The sequence below is a fragment of the Microtus ochrogaster genome, linkage group LG3 (assembly GCF_000317375.1).
Source record: "Microtus ochrogaster isolate Prairie Vole_2 linkage group LG3, MicOch1.0, whole genome shotgun sequence".
Taxonomy (NCBI): Eukaryota; Metazoa; Chordata; class Mammalia; order Rodentia; family Cricetidae; genus Microtus; species Microtus ochrogaster.
Genome location: NC_022029.1, coordinates 27,416,281 through 27,430,760, shown reverse-complemented (window position 1 = coordinate 27,430,760; position 14,480 = coordinate 27,416,281). Strand labels below are relative to the sequence as shown.

The following is a 14,480-nucleotide window of genomic DNA, read 5'->3' as shown; positions in this document are numbered from 1 at the left end:
CTTAGTGACAGTGTCCTTTGCTTTACAGAAGCTTCTCAGTCTCAGGAGGTCCCATTTATTCAATGAGGCCCTTAATGTCTGTGCTGCTGGGGTTGCCATTGCTTTTCATAGATGAGATAGATGAGCCATTTCTCCTGGCCTCAGATAAATCTCTTGAAAATAGTAGTATGACCACTAATTTTTAATTAATCAATTAATTAATTAGTTTTTACTATTTAGTGAGTTCTGACCATGAACTTAACATACTTGATTTTGTTTGACCCTGCACAAATTATTACAGTTTGTTCACTGTACCCGTGAGTTTTACTTGTGTCTCAAATGTAGTCCTATCCAGGTTTTATGGAGTCTGCATTGAAAATAAACTACCCTTTTTCTCTTCAACATTCTTTTTTTATTAACATAGTTTTTATTCATTCTTTGGAAATTTCACATGATGCATCCCAAGCCCACTCATTTCCCAGTCCTTTCATGTCTGTCTGTGCTCCACGCATGTAGCCTCTCCCTTGAAAAGAAGGACTAAAAAATAAATATAATTTTAACAGACAAAACCACTTCACTCCTCCATCTTTCCTACCTCTCCACTGTCTACTCATTACTCTTAGGGGCACTGGGAGCTGTGATGAGTCATACAGCAGACTCTTATGCCCAGACAGTTGTGCTTGCAAATGTGCATTGAAATTGTTGTTGTTGGTTTGGTTCAAGGTCTCTGGTTCCTGGTACAACATCAATAATGAACCCTCACTGAAACTTCTCTCAGATATCCTGCTGTTGCCCCTAGTCATGGAGATCCTGAGCTGTGATTCTATGGGTCTGTTCTCTTCATGTTCTCCCATAGGTCATAAATTGGGTAGATGCTGAAGTAGACCAACTCAGGGCCCTCGATGTGAGCCTGGGTGGTAGGTGAATAGGTCAGTCTGGGCCTCCACCAGATCTCCTGCCTCAGGTGAGAGTTAGGGCCAGGTATCATGCACACATGGTGGGGGTTGGGGCAAGTGTACAGGACCAGCTTTCCCATTGAAGCCACTGGTAAGGAAGAGGGCAGTTCTTTCAGGCCATCAAGAGTCGGGCTAGCTCTCCTGGGAAGGATCTTTTTAATATTTCTCTCTCTCTCTCTCTCTCTCTCTCTCTCTCTCTCTCTCTCTCTCTCTCTCTCTCTCTCGTGTGTGTGTGGTATATGTGTATTATATATTTGTGCCCCTGTGCTTGTATGTAGCCAGAGGCCAACTTTGGAAATTATTCCTTAGATACCACTTTATTTTCTGAGACAGGGTCTCTTAATTGTTCCTGAGGCTTACTGACAAGGCTATGTTAGGTGACTAGTGTTACCCAGGAATTTTCCTTTCTCCACCTTCCCAGTGTTGAAATTTTAAGTGTAACCCATCACGCCCAGATTTTAAGATGTGGCTTATCACACTGAATCTCATAGAAGAGAAAGTGGGAAGCAACCTTGAATGCATTGGCACAGGAAACTGCTTCCTGAATATAATGCCAGTAGAACAGACACTAAGATCAACAATTAAGAAATGGGACCTCCTGAAACCGAGAAGCTTCTGTAAGGCAAAGGATATGGTCAACAAGACAAAATGACAGCCTACAGAATGGGAAAAGATTTTCACCGACCCCATATTATACAGAGAACTGATCTCCAAAATATACAAACAACTCAAGAAACTAGATATCAAAATAACAAATAATCCAGATTTTAAAAAATGGGGTGCAGATCTAAGCAAAGAATTCTCAACAAAGGAATCTCAAATGGTTGGAAGGCACTTAATAAAATGCTCAGGAACTTTAGCCATCAGGGAAATGCAAATCAAAATGACTCTGAGATACCATCTTATACCACTCAGAATGGCTAAGATAAAAAACACTGAAGATAGTTTATGCTGGAGAGGATGCAGAGTAAGGGAACATTCCTCCATTGCTGGCGAAAGCACAAACTTGTACAGTCATTTTGGAAATCAGTATGGCGGTTTCTCAGAAAATTGGGAATTAATCTACCTCAAGACCCATCAATACCACTCTTGGGCAGATACCCAAAAAATGCAGACCCATATCACAAGGACATTTGGTCAACTATGTTCATAGCAGTATTATAAGTAATAGCCAGAACCTGAAACAACCATCTGCCCCTCAACAAAGAATGGACAAAGAAAATATGATGCATTTACATAGTGGAGTACTAACCAGTGGTAAAAAACAAAAAACAATGGCATCTTGAAATTTGCAGGCAAGTGGATGGAACTGGAAAAAACATCCTGAGTGAGGTAACCCAGACACAGAAAGACAAACATGGTATGTATTCATTCATAAGTGGACATTAGACATAAAGCAAAGGATAACCAGCCCACAGTCTACAACCCCAGAGAAGACAGGAAACAAGAAGAATCCTAAGAGAGACATACATGGATCCCCCAGGGAAGGGGGCAGTAGACAAGATCTCTTCAGTAATGTGGCAGCATGGGTGGACAGGGGAGGGTGGTAAGGGAGTGGGGAGGGGAGAAGGGGAGGTGGGGAGGACATGAGGGATTAGGAAGATCAAGTTAGGTGAAAGACAGAGAGGAAGAGCAAGGAAAGAGATACCCTGAAAGAAGGAGCCATTATGGGTTTAGCAAGAAACCTGGCACTAGGGAAATTCCCAGGAATCAACAAAGATGACCCCAGCTTAGAATCTAAGCAATAGTGGAGAGGGTACCTAAAATGCCCTTCCCCTGTAATCAGATTGATGACTACCATAATTGTCATCATAGAGCCTTCATCCAGTATCTGATGGAAGCAAATGCAGAGATCTACAGCTAAGCACTGGCCTGAATTCCTAGAGCATAGCTATTGGAGAGGGAGGAGCCATTACGACCAAGAGGGCCAAAACCATGATAGAAAAACCCACAGAAACAACTGACCCAAGCTAGTAGGACTGGCACTTAGGGAACCTGCATAATACCAAACTAGGTTTTCTGAATGTGGGTGACAGTTATGTGGCTTGGACAGTTTGTGGTTCCACTAGCAGTGAAACCAGTATTTATCCCTTGTGCATCAATTGACTCTTTGGAGCTCATTCCCTATAGAAAGATACCTTGTTCAGCCTAGATACACAGGGCGTCGAGGGGAGGGCTTTGGTCCTGCCTCAAGTGATGTGATAGGCTTTGTTGATTCCCTATGGGTGGCCTCTTCCTCCTTGAGAAGAGGATGGGGGATGAAGTGGGGGAGAAGATGGGGGGAATGGAAGGAGGGAGAGGAAACAGGGATTGGTATGTAAAATAAGATTTTAAAAAAAAATAAAATGTGGCTTATGAAAATGAACTCATACCTATATGCTTTCATGACAAACAATTTTACAGTGGAGTTCAATCCCCATGCCCTTGCCATTGGCTGTTAAATAATTCAGTATAACAACTACTTATGTGATATGTACATAATGTTAGATATTCTAAGCTATTTAGAATAATCTAAGGTCTGGAGAGGATCCTCATAGACTATGCAAATACCACCATATATTACATAATGTGCTTGAGTAGCAAAACATTTTAGTGTGCGGTGAAGAATCTTGGAAACATACCAAGGGATGACTTCATAAATACATTTTTTTTCAGGTACGCTGATCATGTTTTAGATAGATGAAGAATCTTCTCAGATATCTTTTAAGAAGAGTACACACACACAAACCTACAAACAAATAAACAAACAAAAAAACCGTGTGAACCTCATTACTAAGTCATGCGCCTTTTCCCCTTTTAGGTGTGGCTGCCATGTTGGGGTTAAATTACTCATTGGTGTCAGAGTTCTTCCTCATTGGCTTCTCTACCTTCCCTCACCTTCAGCTGATGTTCTTCCTTCTGTTCCTCTTCATGTACCTCTTCACGTTGCTGGGAAACCTGCTCATCATGGCCACCATCTGGAGTGAACACAGCCTCCACACGCCCATGTACCTCTTCCTGTGTGCGCTCTCCATCTCTGAGATTTTCTACACCTTTGCCATCATCCCACGCATGCTGGCTGACCTGCTCTCCACGCTTCACTCCATCGCCTTCCTGGCCTGTGCCAGCCAGATGTTCTTCTCCTTCACATTCGGCTTCACACACTCTTTCCTCCTCACAGTCATGGGCTATGATCGCTATGTGGCAATCTGTCACCCACTGCGCTACAATGAGCTCATGAGCCCTGGTGGCTGTGCCTGCTTAGTGGCTGGGTCCTGGGTTGGTGGTTCATTAATGGGAACACTGGTGACAACAGCTATTTTCAGTCTCACTTTCTGTGGACCCAATGAGATCCACCATTTTTTCTGCCATGTTCCCCCTCTATTGAAGTTGGCATGTGGAGAGAATGTACTGGAGGTGGCAAAGGGTCTAGGGATGGTGTGCATCACAGCCCTTTTGGGATGTTTTCTCCTCATCCTCCTCTCCTATGCCTTCATTGTGGCAGCCATCTTGAAGATACCATCAGCTGAGGGTCGGCAAAAGGCCTTCTCCACCTGTGCATCCCACCTCACAGTGGTGATTGTGCACTATGGCTTTGCCTCTGTCATCTACCTCAAGCCCAAAGGCCCCCACTCTGAGGAAGGTGATACTCTCATGGCCACCACCTACACGGTCCTCACCCCCTTCCTCAGCCCCATCATCTTCAGTCTCAGGAACAAGGAGCTGAAGGTAACCATGAAGAAAGCAGCCACTACCACCCAGCGTGACACACTTAATTCTTTTTTTTTTTTTTGGAAGAAATGTTATAGGGAGAAATTCCTTTGTTCTCCCTCTGTCTTTCCATTCTCTATTTCTCCTCTTCCTCCTTCTTTTCCTCTCCCCCTCCTCCTTCTCTCTTCTTTCTTCTCCTCATTTATCTTCTCCCCCTCCCCTCTTTCTCTCTCCCCTCCCTTCCAGCTCTTCTCTCTTCCCCTCACCCTTTTCCTTGCCCCTTCTTTCTTCTTAATGGTTATTTTTATGTATCTCCATCCCAAATTTAACATACCATATAATTTACCATTTTAAGGTTTACACAACCAATAGCTGACACTTTAGAACTCTTTTTTATCTCATCTAACCCCCTTCTCTGAATCCTAGCTGAGTTCAGTGTTGTAAAATATAATCTCAGTACTTGGGAGGCTAAAGAGCCTGGATTACACTGTGAGGTAAAGACATACCTGGACTATATAATGAGGCTCTGTCTCAAAGAGGGGGGAGGAGGAGAGGAGAGATCTTTTGTGCGTTTATGTGTGCGGTAGTGTGTATATATGTTTGAAGCCAGAGGATAAACTCAGATGTAGCTCATCAGGAATATTGTCTACCCTTTTTATTGGAAGTATTTTTGAGACATTGTTCTCTGTGTATCCCTGGCTGTCCTGAAACTCACTCTGAAGACCAGACTGGCCTTGAATTTAGAGATCTGGCCTGCCTCTGTCTCTCAAGTCCTGGGATTAAAGGTGTATACCACCACTACCAGCACAATTGTCTATTTTTTATTTTTAAGACAGGGTCTCTCGCTGAATTTGGGGCTCACCAAATAGGGTAGGCTGGCTGACTTTCAAGCCATAGTGATCCTCCTGTCTCTGCCTCATCGGAGCTGAAATTATAAGTGTATGCCAGCCATCACGGTGAATACTGGGGATCAAACTCAGGACTTCAAACTTGTGAGGCAATCACTTTTCTGATTGAACCACCTCTCCAACCTTGAAGAAACTTTTAACCTTCAACCATCTCTTTCTGTCAGTCCCTCAAAACCACTAATATACTGTATCTGTGGATTTATTTCTTTAGATTTTTTTATAAATAAATAGAATCACACATACAATATATATTATTTGTTTGTTTTGTTTTTCAAGACAAGGTTTCGCTGTGCAACAGTCCTGGCTGTTCTGGAACTTACTTTGTAGACCAGGCTGGCCTCACACTCACTGAGATCTGCCTGCTTTTGCCTCCCAAGTGGTTGGATTAAAGGCTTGTGCCACAACCACCCTGTCAATGTATATTCTTTTATGATGGATCTTTCTACACAACATCATGTCTAAGATTCATCTCTATTGTAGTGTGGACAATTGCTTTATTTCCTTACATGGGTTCATACTATTCCATTCACTGAGCAGTCTACATTCACCCCAAAATTAATGGGCATTCTGAGCCATTACTAACTATGCTGCTATACATGTTTATATAGAGTTTTTTTTATGAACATATGTCCTCATAACTTTTTTTTTGGTTCTTTGAGACAGGGTTTTTCTGTATAGCTTTGGAGTCTGTCCTGGAACTCACTCTGTAGAACAGGCTGGGCTCGAACTCAGAGAGATCTGTCTGCCTTTGCCTCTCAAGTGCTGGGATTAAAGGTATGTGCCACCACCACTTGGGCATACCTTTTACTGTATATACTGGAATGAAATTTATGGGTGATAATGTATACTTATGCTTAATTATATGAATTACTGGCATAAATATCTTCTAAAGTAACTACTTCAGTTTATATTCCCACCAGCTGGGTGTGAGGGTTCTGATTTCTCCACATCCTTGACAACTCTTCATCATTTCCTGACTTTCTGATTATAGCCACTTTGGTATGTTTAAATGAATTTTATCTTATTTAAAAGATTTATTAAATGATATTTATTGTGTGTATGTGTGTGAGGGTGTGTGTATACTATGAAGTGGAGGTCAGAGGACAATTTTGTAGAGTCAGTTAAAACTCTCCCTCCATCTTTCTGGGTTAAAATTCAGGACTCTCCTTTCTGGTACCTTTACTTACCTATTGGAGTCAATGTGCTAGCTAGCACCATTGTTTTAATTAAAATTTGTAGGGCTGCTTTTCAGACCAAGTGGGCAGTGTATGGTAGGTAGGCATTCTATTTACTAGTAGAACTATAGTAGATTATATTTCAGTGAGCTATAGTCCCAGTCTTATTGAGCTTTTGATTTGAATTTCCCAAAAGAGTAATGAGAGATCTTAAGTAAAATAAGGAAAAGCATATGAGTTGTTTTGCTTTATAGAGGAGGTAGGGTCATTAGTCCCATTTTGAAGATGAGCAAATATAAAGAGAATAAGACATTTAACTAAAGTCTTACCAACTAAACTACAAAGTTAGAATGGAACTTATTTTTGGAGTTGGAACTGAGAAGTAGAAGTGTATTTCTCATGGGTTGTAAATTCAGAATGTCGGCCTTTTCCAGGTTGGGAAAGGAAAGTTCATGGGAATGAGAGACAAAATCTGGAATGCATGAACCAAATGAGTTCAAAATAAGGGACATATTCTTATCATTATTTGGAAAAAAAACATTAAGTGTACAAGACTTGGGGGGGGTACATTGTAAATTGAGACAAACTGGCTCTCGTGTTTTAAGGCAGAGATTATAGATATAAAAAAATGAGCATCATGAGTAAATATAGGAAAAGTTTCTATTATCTAAAATGTCTAGAACCAACAATGTCTCAGGCTATATTTTTAGATATTAGAATATGTCCATGTATGTAGTAAAATACCTTGGGAATAGGATCCAAATGTAAATAAAAATATATTTGTTTCATAAGCATCGTATGCACAAATTTAAATGCAACTTCATGTAATTTTAGTGTAACTGCATCTGAGTTAACTGATGTGATTCATCACACAGTCAAATGTGGAAATTTCCACTTGTGGAATCATGGGATATTTCAGATTTTGATTTTCACATTAGGAATGCTTAAGCTATACCAAGTGATTTATCCTAAAACACTCATGCCCTCTTCTAAAGACAGATTTTTGGGCCAGTGAGATGGCTTAGAGGTAAAAGTCCTTGACCACTGAGCCTGAGTTTGATCCATGAAATCACACGGTAGAAGAAGAGAACCTACTCTTCCCAATTATTTTCTGACCTCCGTATGTGTGCCACAGCATGTGTGCACTCCTGCATCTCTCCTGTACCCACGGCTCCTCTCAATAGTAAATAAATGCTTTTAAAAAATTAAAGGCAAGTTCTTTGACATCCTTTGCTTTCCCTATAAAACCTGAAGGTTTACAGATGCCAAGGTAGCCTACTCATCAATGCCTGAAATTGTCACAGATGAAAAGAGCTAAGCAGCCAGCACAAGTCCTGAAGAACAGTTAATGCTCCTCTGGTGAAAATGATAACAGCAAAGAGGGCTCAGTAGTTATACCCTAGAAAAGGTTTTTTGTTTGGGTTGTTTTTGCTGCTGTTTGTTTGTTTAGTTATTTGTTTTTGAGGCCAGGTTTCTCTGTGTAGTGCTGGCTGTCCTGGAACTCACTCAGCAGATCAGGCTGGCTTTGAACTCAAGAGGTTCTCCTGCCCCTGCCCCCCAAGTGCTGGGATCAAAGGCATGTGTGCACCACATGTAGCTGGTACTCTAGTAATTTCACCACTATTTCCCTGTGGTCATTAGAGAAAAAGTCAACTAGTTGTTTAATTGGATAAATATGAAGTAATATAAAGGTTAAAAAAAATAAAATAAAAAATTTTTGGATCAGAAACATGGCTCAGTTAGTAAAGGCACGGATGCCAGGCCTGATGACCTGAGTTCTAGCTCTGAAACTCAGACGGTGGAAGGAAAAAAAAAACAACTTTTGCAAGTTGTTGTCTGACCTACACACACACACACACACACACACACACACACACTTTACATTTTTTAATTAAAACAAACCTGATTATTTGCTTTAGTTAGCATTAGCTATCATATAAATTTAAAACAGCCAAAAGAGTTACTGGATGAATGTCATATTTTTAAACTGAGGTCAGGGTGATGGACATTAGGAAGGGAAGCATGCTACCCTCTCTTCATTTAAAATGACACACTTGCTCACGTGGATTTTTTTAAAATTATTTTTGAACTGGATGTAGTGGCGCATGCTTTTAATTTCAGCAATTCTGAAATGGAGGCAAGAAGATCATGTGTTCAAGGATTTCCTCAGCTAAAGAGCAAATCTGAGGATAGGACATACAAGACAACGTCATCAAAATATTTTAACTTTGTATTTATCAGTGTCTCAAACCGAATGCCATACATATATGTGTGTATAATTTATATATATAATATACAAAATATAAAGTTTATATATAATTTATACATATATATGCTTTATATAAATTTATATATCTACTTTAAAAGTGAGGAAAATGTGGAGTGAAAAGCAATTTGCTGAACATAGTTTATGAACGTTAATGAAACTTTTGGTGTCTCTATGTTGAGTGCTCATCACGACTGTCTTTCCTGCTAATCTTTCCTCAACAATGACAAATGCTTACATTTCTTTTCTTTCCATAGACTACAAATACAAACCATCATTAATTTTCTAAAGATAGAATGAGTAAATGCAAAATTTTTAAAAAGCCTGCCAACATAGCAGTATGTGACTAATGAGACCCACATGCTAACCTCCAATTCTGACCGTTAACACTGGTGATTCCCACCAGGACCCAGAAACCCTGTCCTCCCCTCTCTGTTAATCAGCTTCTAATTTTGAATCCCATACTCCCTGCGTTCTTTACTGTTTGCTCTTCCTTCCTTCTTAATGGTTCCCTCTGTGCATTCTTTGGTCTCCCTGGGGCAGAGCCCAGAGATGTAATTAAAGGGCAGGTACACAAAGACAGGGCTGTTGACATGGAGGTCCCCAGACCTTCAGACACCCCTTCCTAGACTAATTGGAGCTAAGTGTTCTGAAACTCATTGTTAGAGAACAAGGCTAGCTTGGGAAAGGAGATAGGCTGCCTTCAATCTACTGTTTTTCTTTCCTTCCACACTGACCCAATGGCCTTGCTTGTGGGTAAATTCTAGGCTCCTACACAAGGTATTTTTTCTCTTATCTTACCATAAGATGTCTCTCCCCAGCGGCCAGAAGGAACTTCCCAATAAGAAACTCTGAAAACGCTGCTTTGTTATATCTAATTCTAGCTTTATGGTGAGAATCACATGATAAATCACCACTTTGCATCCACATTCAATCTCTGACTCTCTTCAGCTTTCCAACCACAGCATTCTCCTGTGGAAAACCAAGCCAACTCAGACCTTAGGCTCCTCCCATTTGCTCTAGCATCTTTCTGGGATTCCATTTCTTTTATTTCTATGTGCATTAAGATCTGACCCAAATGCCACCTTCTCAGGAATGTCTTCACTGATGCCCCCCGAATGGCTCTTCTCTATTAAAACCACTCATTGTAGTTCATTTAGAGTTTGTCAAAATTTATTATACATATTAACTAATACAACCACCTGTGCCTATCTGTGAGGACTGGTTTTAGTCTATCCCTGCAAGACACCAAATTCTGAGGCTATACAAATTCCTCATGTAATTTAGTGTCATATACAATGGAAACCAAAAAAATAATCCATGTATTTTATATCACTTATATATTATTTGGAAAGAGTAATACACTATAAATGCTGTATAAACTGTTATATCCTACATTGTTTAGGTAATAAGCAGAAAACAGTGCAAATGCCACTTTTAAATATGGCCAAGGCCAGTGAGATGGGTCAGTGGGTAAAAGCTCCTACTTTTGGTCTGAATTTAATCCCCAGGTCCAACATGAGGGAAGGAGAGAACTGATTCCTGAAAGCTGTCCCTCTACGTGTTCAGAGATATGCATAATATATACATACCATGCATACATAAATAAACAAATGAAATGTTGTTTAATATGTTCAGTCTGCATATTGTTAAATCTAAGGATGTGGAGCCTGTAGAGGCGGAATTCTGACTACACAGTTGTTTTATGTACATATAAACACATATATGTGCTCTGTGTTATATTAACATCTACATGCCATATATAGCACAAATAACCTACATGTGATAGGTGTGTTTGAACACTATGCACGTATCATTGTATGTATAGTCCCTGTCAAATGCAACCACTGAGATTGTTGTTCCTGTCTAATTGGGTCATAATTGTTTAAGAGTTTATTTTCCTTTCTAATTTTGTGTGTGTGTATGTGTGTGTGTGTGTGTGTGTGTGTGTGTGTGTTTGCAGGTTTGTGCATGTAAGTTAGTGCCTACAGAGGCCAGAAGAGAGCGTTGGGCTTGTGAGAGCTCGCGTTATAGGTGCTTGTGGGCTGCCTGATGTGGATGCTGGAAACTGAACTTGGGTCCTCTTCAAAAACAGCATCTACTGTTAGTCACTGACTTCACTCTCCACCACTGAGTCAAGGTTTAACATCAGCTATGTGAAACTGTCTGACACACAGCAGGAGCTCAGTATATTTTGTTGAGTAAACATAGCAGGACTTGTGTCTTTTTTTTTTCGTTTATGTATAGCCAATATAGACAGTGAGCTGTTCTGTATACTGTAAGATAACCTTAAGCAACATTCCTGTCTTTGTTCTATCAGTTGCTGTTTCACAGACCCGTTGCTGTTTCACAGACCCGTTGCCTGGCAACTACCGGAATTTCCAAATGCCTTCTAGGAGAGGAAGAACCACAGTGGGGTGAAAAACTGGGATATGGGGATGAACGAATCCCAATCCCAAACCATAGCACTCTTGCTTTTATTTGTAACCTACAACTGCATTCACACGGTAATTAATTTCAAGTGTCAACAGATGTGGTGACATTTTGTTTGTGATCTAACAAATAAAGCTTGCCTGAAGATCAGAGCACGGAGCTAAGCCACTAGTTAGCCATAAAGGCCAGGTCGTAGTGGCACACACTTTTAATTCCACTACTTAGGAGTGACATGACTTTAATCCCAGCACTAGGAAGGTGGATACAGGAAGTGATATGGCTGGGCAAAGAGAGGAATACAAGGCAAGAGGAGACAGAAGCTCGAGTTAGTCTGAGGTTTCATAGAGACTGCATTTATTCTGGGGATTCATAGACAGGATCTTGCCTGCTTTGGTCTGAGAATTTCATAGAGGTAAAAGGTATGTCTAGTGGCTGGCTCCTTTACTTCTCTGATCTTTCAGCATATACGCTAATATCTGACTCTGGGTTTTTATTATTAATACCAATTAGAATTCACTCAACAAACCTATCTAGGTCATGAACTGTTCATATGCCTGATTTTTAAGCAGTGTTTTTAGATATGCCAGGATAGTGTTTCTTGAACACATTAGCATTTGATTGTATTGTGGTTTGAATGTAAAATGGTTTCCCATAGGCACATATATTTAAACACTTGATCAGCATCTAGTGGTGCTATTTTGTAAAGTTGTAGAGTTTTTAGTAGGTAGAATATTGTTGGAGGAAATGGGTCACTTGGCAGTAGGCCTGGAGGTTTATAGCCTAGCTCCACTTCCTGTTCGCTCCACTTTCTGATTTCAAATACAATGTGGCTGCCCAGAATCCAGTCAGCATGCCTTCCCCAACAGAAGCTCCCTCACAAGGATGGAATGTATTCCTTTAAGATACAAGCCAGAATAAACCTTCTTTAATTCTTTTCTTTTTTGGTCAGTTATTTCATTATAGCATTGAGAACAGTAACTGGTACGAATTGTAGATAGTACAAATTATAAAATAGATGACCCTCCCCAGGGTGTTGTAGATGGGTACAGTCTAATCTGTTGAGAAGCTGACTGAAATTTCAAAGAGCCATTATATTCATGTTTCCTCTCCCTCCCTGAATGAGGTGGGACATGGTTCTTCTGCACTCAGCACTACCAGATCCAATTTGGAATCTGTATTATTAGGTTCTTGAACACCTTAATTGTACCAGTGACTTTTTGGGATTCAGCCTGGATGTGCCCTTTTATGTTTATGGTATGTCAAAGCTTCCATATTCACATGAACCAATATAATATCAAATAATAATATCATTGACCTATGCATCTATTAACCACATGCTCATCACCTGGTTATATCTCTTTGATTCCTAGTTCTTGTCTTGGTTAGAGATATACACACACACTTCTCTGTGTGACTACTGAGCCTCAGGCAACATCCCAGACACAATGGCCTCTCTCTTGTATCCCTTAATTGAACATGGATATTGGAACATGGAGTTCACAAATGATTTTTAAAGCTGGTACTTCTTAACTGTTTTATTTTTAAAAACAATTTCTATTTATTTATTGTATTTTTTTACAGATGTGCACAATTGCACACATGCATGTACCACATATGGAAGTCTTGACATCTTGTGCATGTTGGTTCCATCCTTCTACCAATCAGATCCCAGAAATCAACCTCAAGTCATCAGGCTTGGTGGCAAATGTCTACCCACTGAGCCTCCTTGCTGGCTACTTCAGGCATGCTTTCTTTGTGCTGGAAACTCTCAATTGTCCTACATCAGATGTGCTCCTTAATTCTAGCAGCCCTCCTAATCATTGTAATTACAACTATTTCAGTGCTAGGAAACCAAGTCTAATAAAGAACAATTTACCCAAGGAAAAATTTTCTTTCTGTCATTTAAAAACAGTGCACAATCATCCCAACAGGTCACCATTTCTCTTTGAAAGCTTGTTGCTTGTCACTTCTGTGAAGCGCTGCCATGCGATGAGTAATGGGGACCATTCTTGGAGGTGAAGCACCACAGAGAGTAGTCAGTTCCTGGCAAAAGGGATTCTGGAAGAAGAGACTGTGACTTTCAATTGGAGCACTATTAATACGTCTCCCCGTTTCTCTTACTTGTAGACCACAGGCTTTGGTCCAGTGTCCTGTAGAATCTCCCACACTACTTGCCAAGACATATGCAATAAAGTTGTTGGTCTTCAAATGTCTCATATCAGTCTGATGAAAAATTCAAGTCAAACTTCTAGTATGACTGAATCATAGGTGTCATTTTCTTGAATGTGTGTGTGAAGCACCATGCAATGACGTTCACAGACATTGCCTCCATTTGATCTTGTATTTTTGATCTTTGTTCTTTGTCTTAGAAGGCAGGTACTTCTTATAGGGCAGGCTTATACAAAGGATGAAAAAGTTCATTTCTACACATTTACTGCACAATCTTAGCAACTGAAGAGACAAATTTGTTTCACCTGGTTAGATTTACTTCTTAGCATTCTAAATCAATTTATTCAACAAATAATTGGGAGTCTATCATATGCTACCATTTAGCAATGGATCAGATAAGCCCCTGTACTCCTCTGTAATCCATTGGCTAGAAGTAGAATAAAACTAGGAAACACAGAGAAGCTGTATGATAATATGAACATCGATGAGAGTAAACACCAAGAGAAAGAGTACATGACAGGAGTGTGACAAGGGAAGAGTCAAAAGAGTTGTTTTAAGTAGCAAGCTGAGCCAGATGTCAGTTTAAAACAAGATCTAATCTTGATTTGCAGGTGGGTGGGATGTAAGGTAAAGGGAAGGAGTCATAATGTTCCAAAAAATGGAGTTGGATTTGTGTTTTCTCTGATGTGAGGGGGTGGTAGAGACAATCATAATATGAGAGGGTCTAAGGACACAGCTCAACAGCTTTAAAGAATTAGCCATAAAAGGATGAGGACTGCAGCTTGGACCTCTGAAATCCAAATAAAATTTTTTTTAATTTATTTATTTATTAAGGATTTCTGCCTCCTCCCCGCCACCGCCTCCCATTTCCCTCCCCCTCCCCCGATCAAGTCCCTCTCCCTCA

General features: G+C 40.3%; 1 protein-coding gene across 1 annotated transcript; it reads left to right on the top strand.

Moving 5' to 3' along the window:
- The first annotated feature begins 3,743 nt into the window (after positions 1-3,743).
- Positions 3,744-11,395, top strand: LOC101997185 (olfactory receptor 10H2-like). The gene is made up of 2 exons (XM_013351302.1): positions 3,744-4,677; positions 11,328-11,395. Exons 1-2 carry the CDS (start codon positions 3,747-3,749, stop codon positions 11,393-11,395), a joined length of 999 nt encoding a protein of 332 aa, XP_013206756.1. The 5' UTR covers positions 3,744-3,746.
- The last annotated feature ends 3,085 nt before the right edge of the window (positions 11,396-14,480 follow it).

Excerpts from the sequence above, each read along its gene's own strand:
- LOC101997185 (XM_013351302.1), top strand. The coding sequence starts at position 3,747 with ATGTTGGGGTTAAATTACTCATTGGTGTCAGAGTTCTTCCTCATTGGC. Across the intron at positions 4,678-11,327 it reads AGCAGCCACTACCACCCAGC|ACCCGTTGCCTGGCAACTAC; the intron begins GTGACACACTTA and ends GCTGTTTCACAG.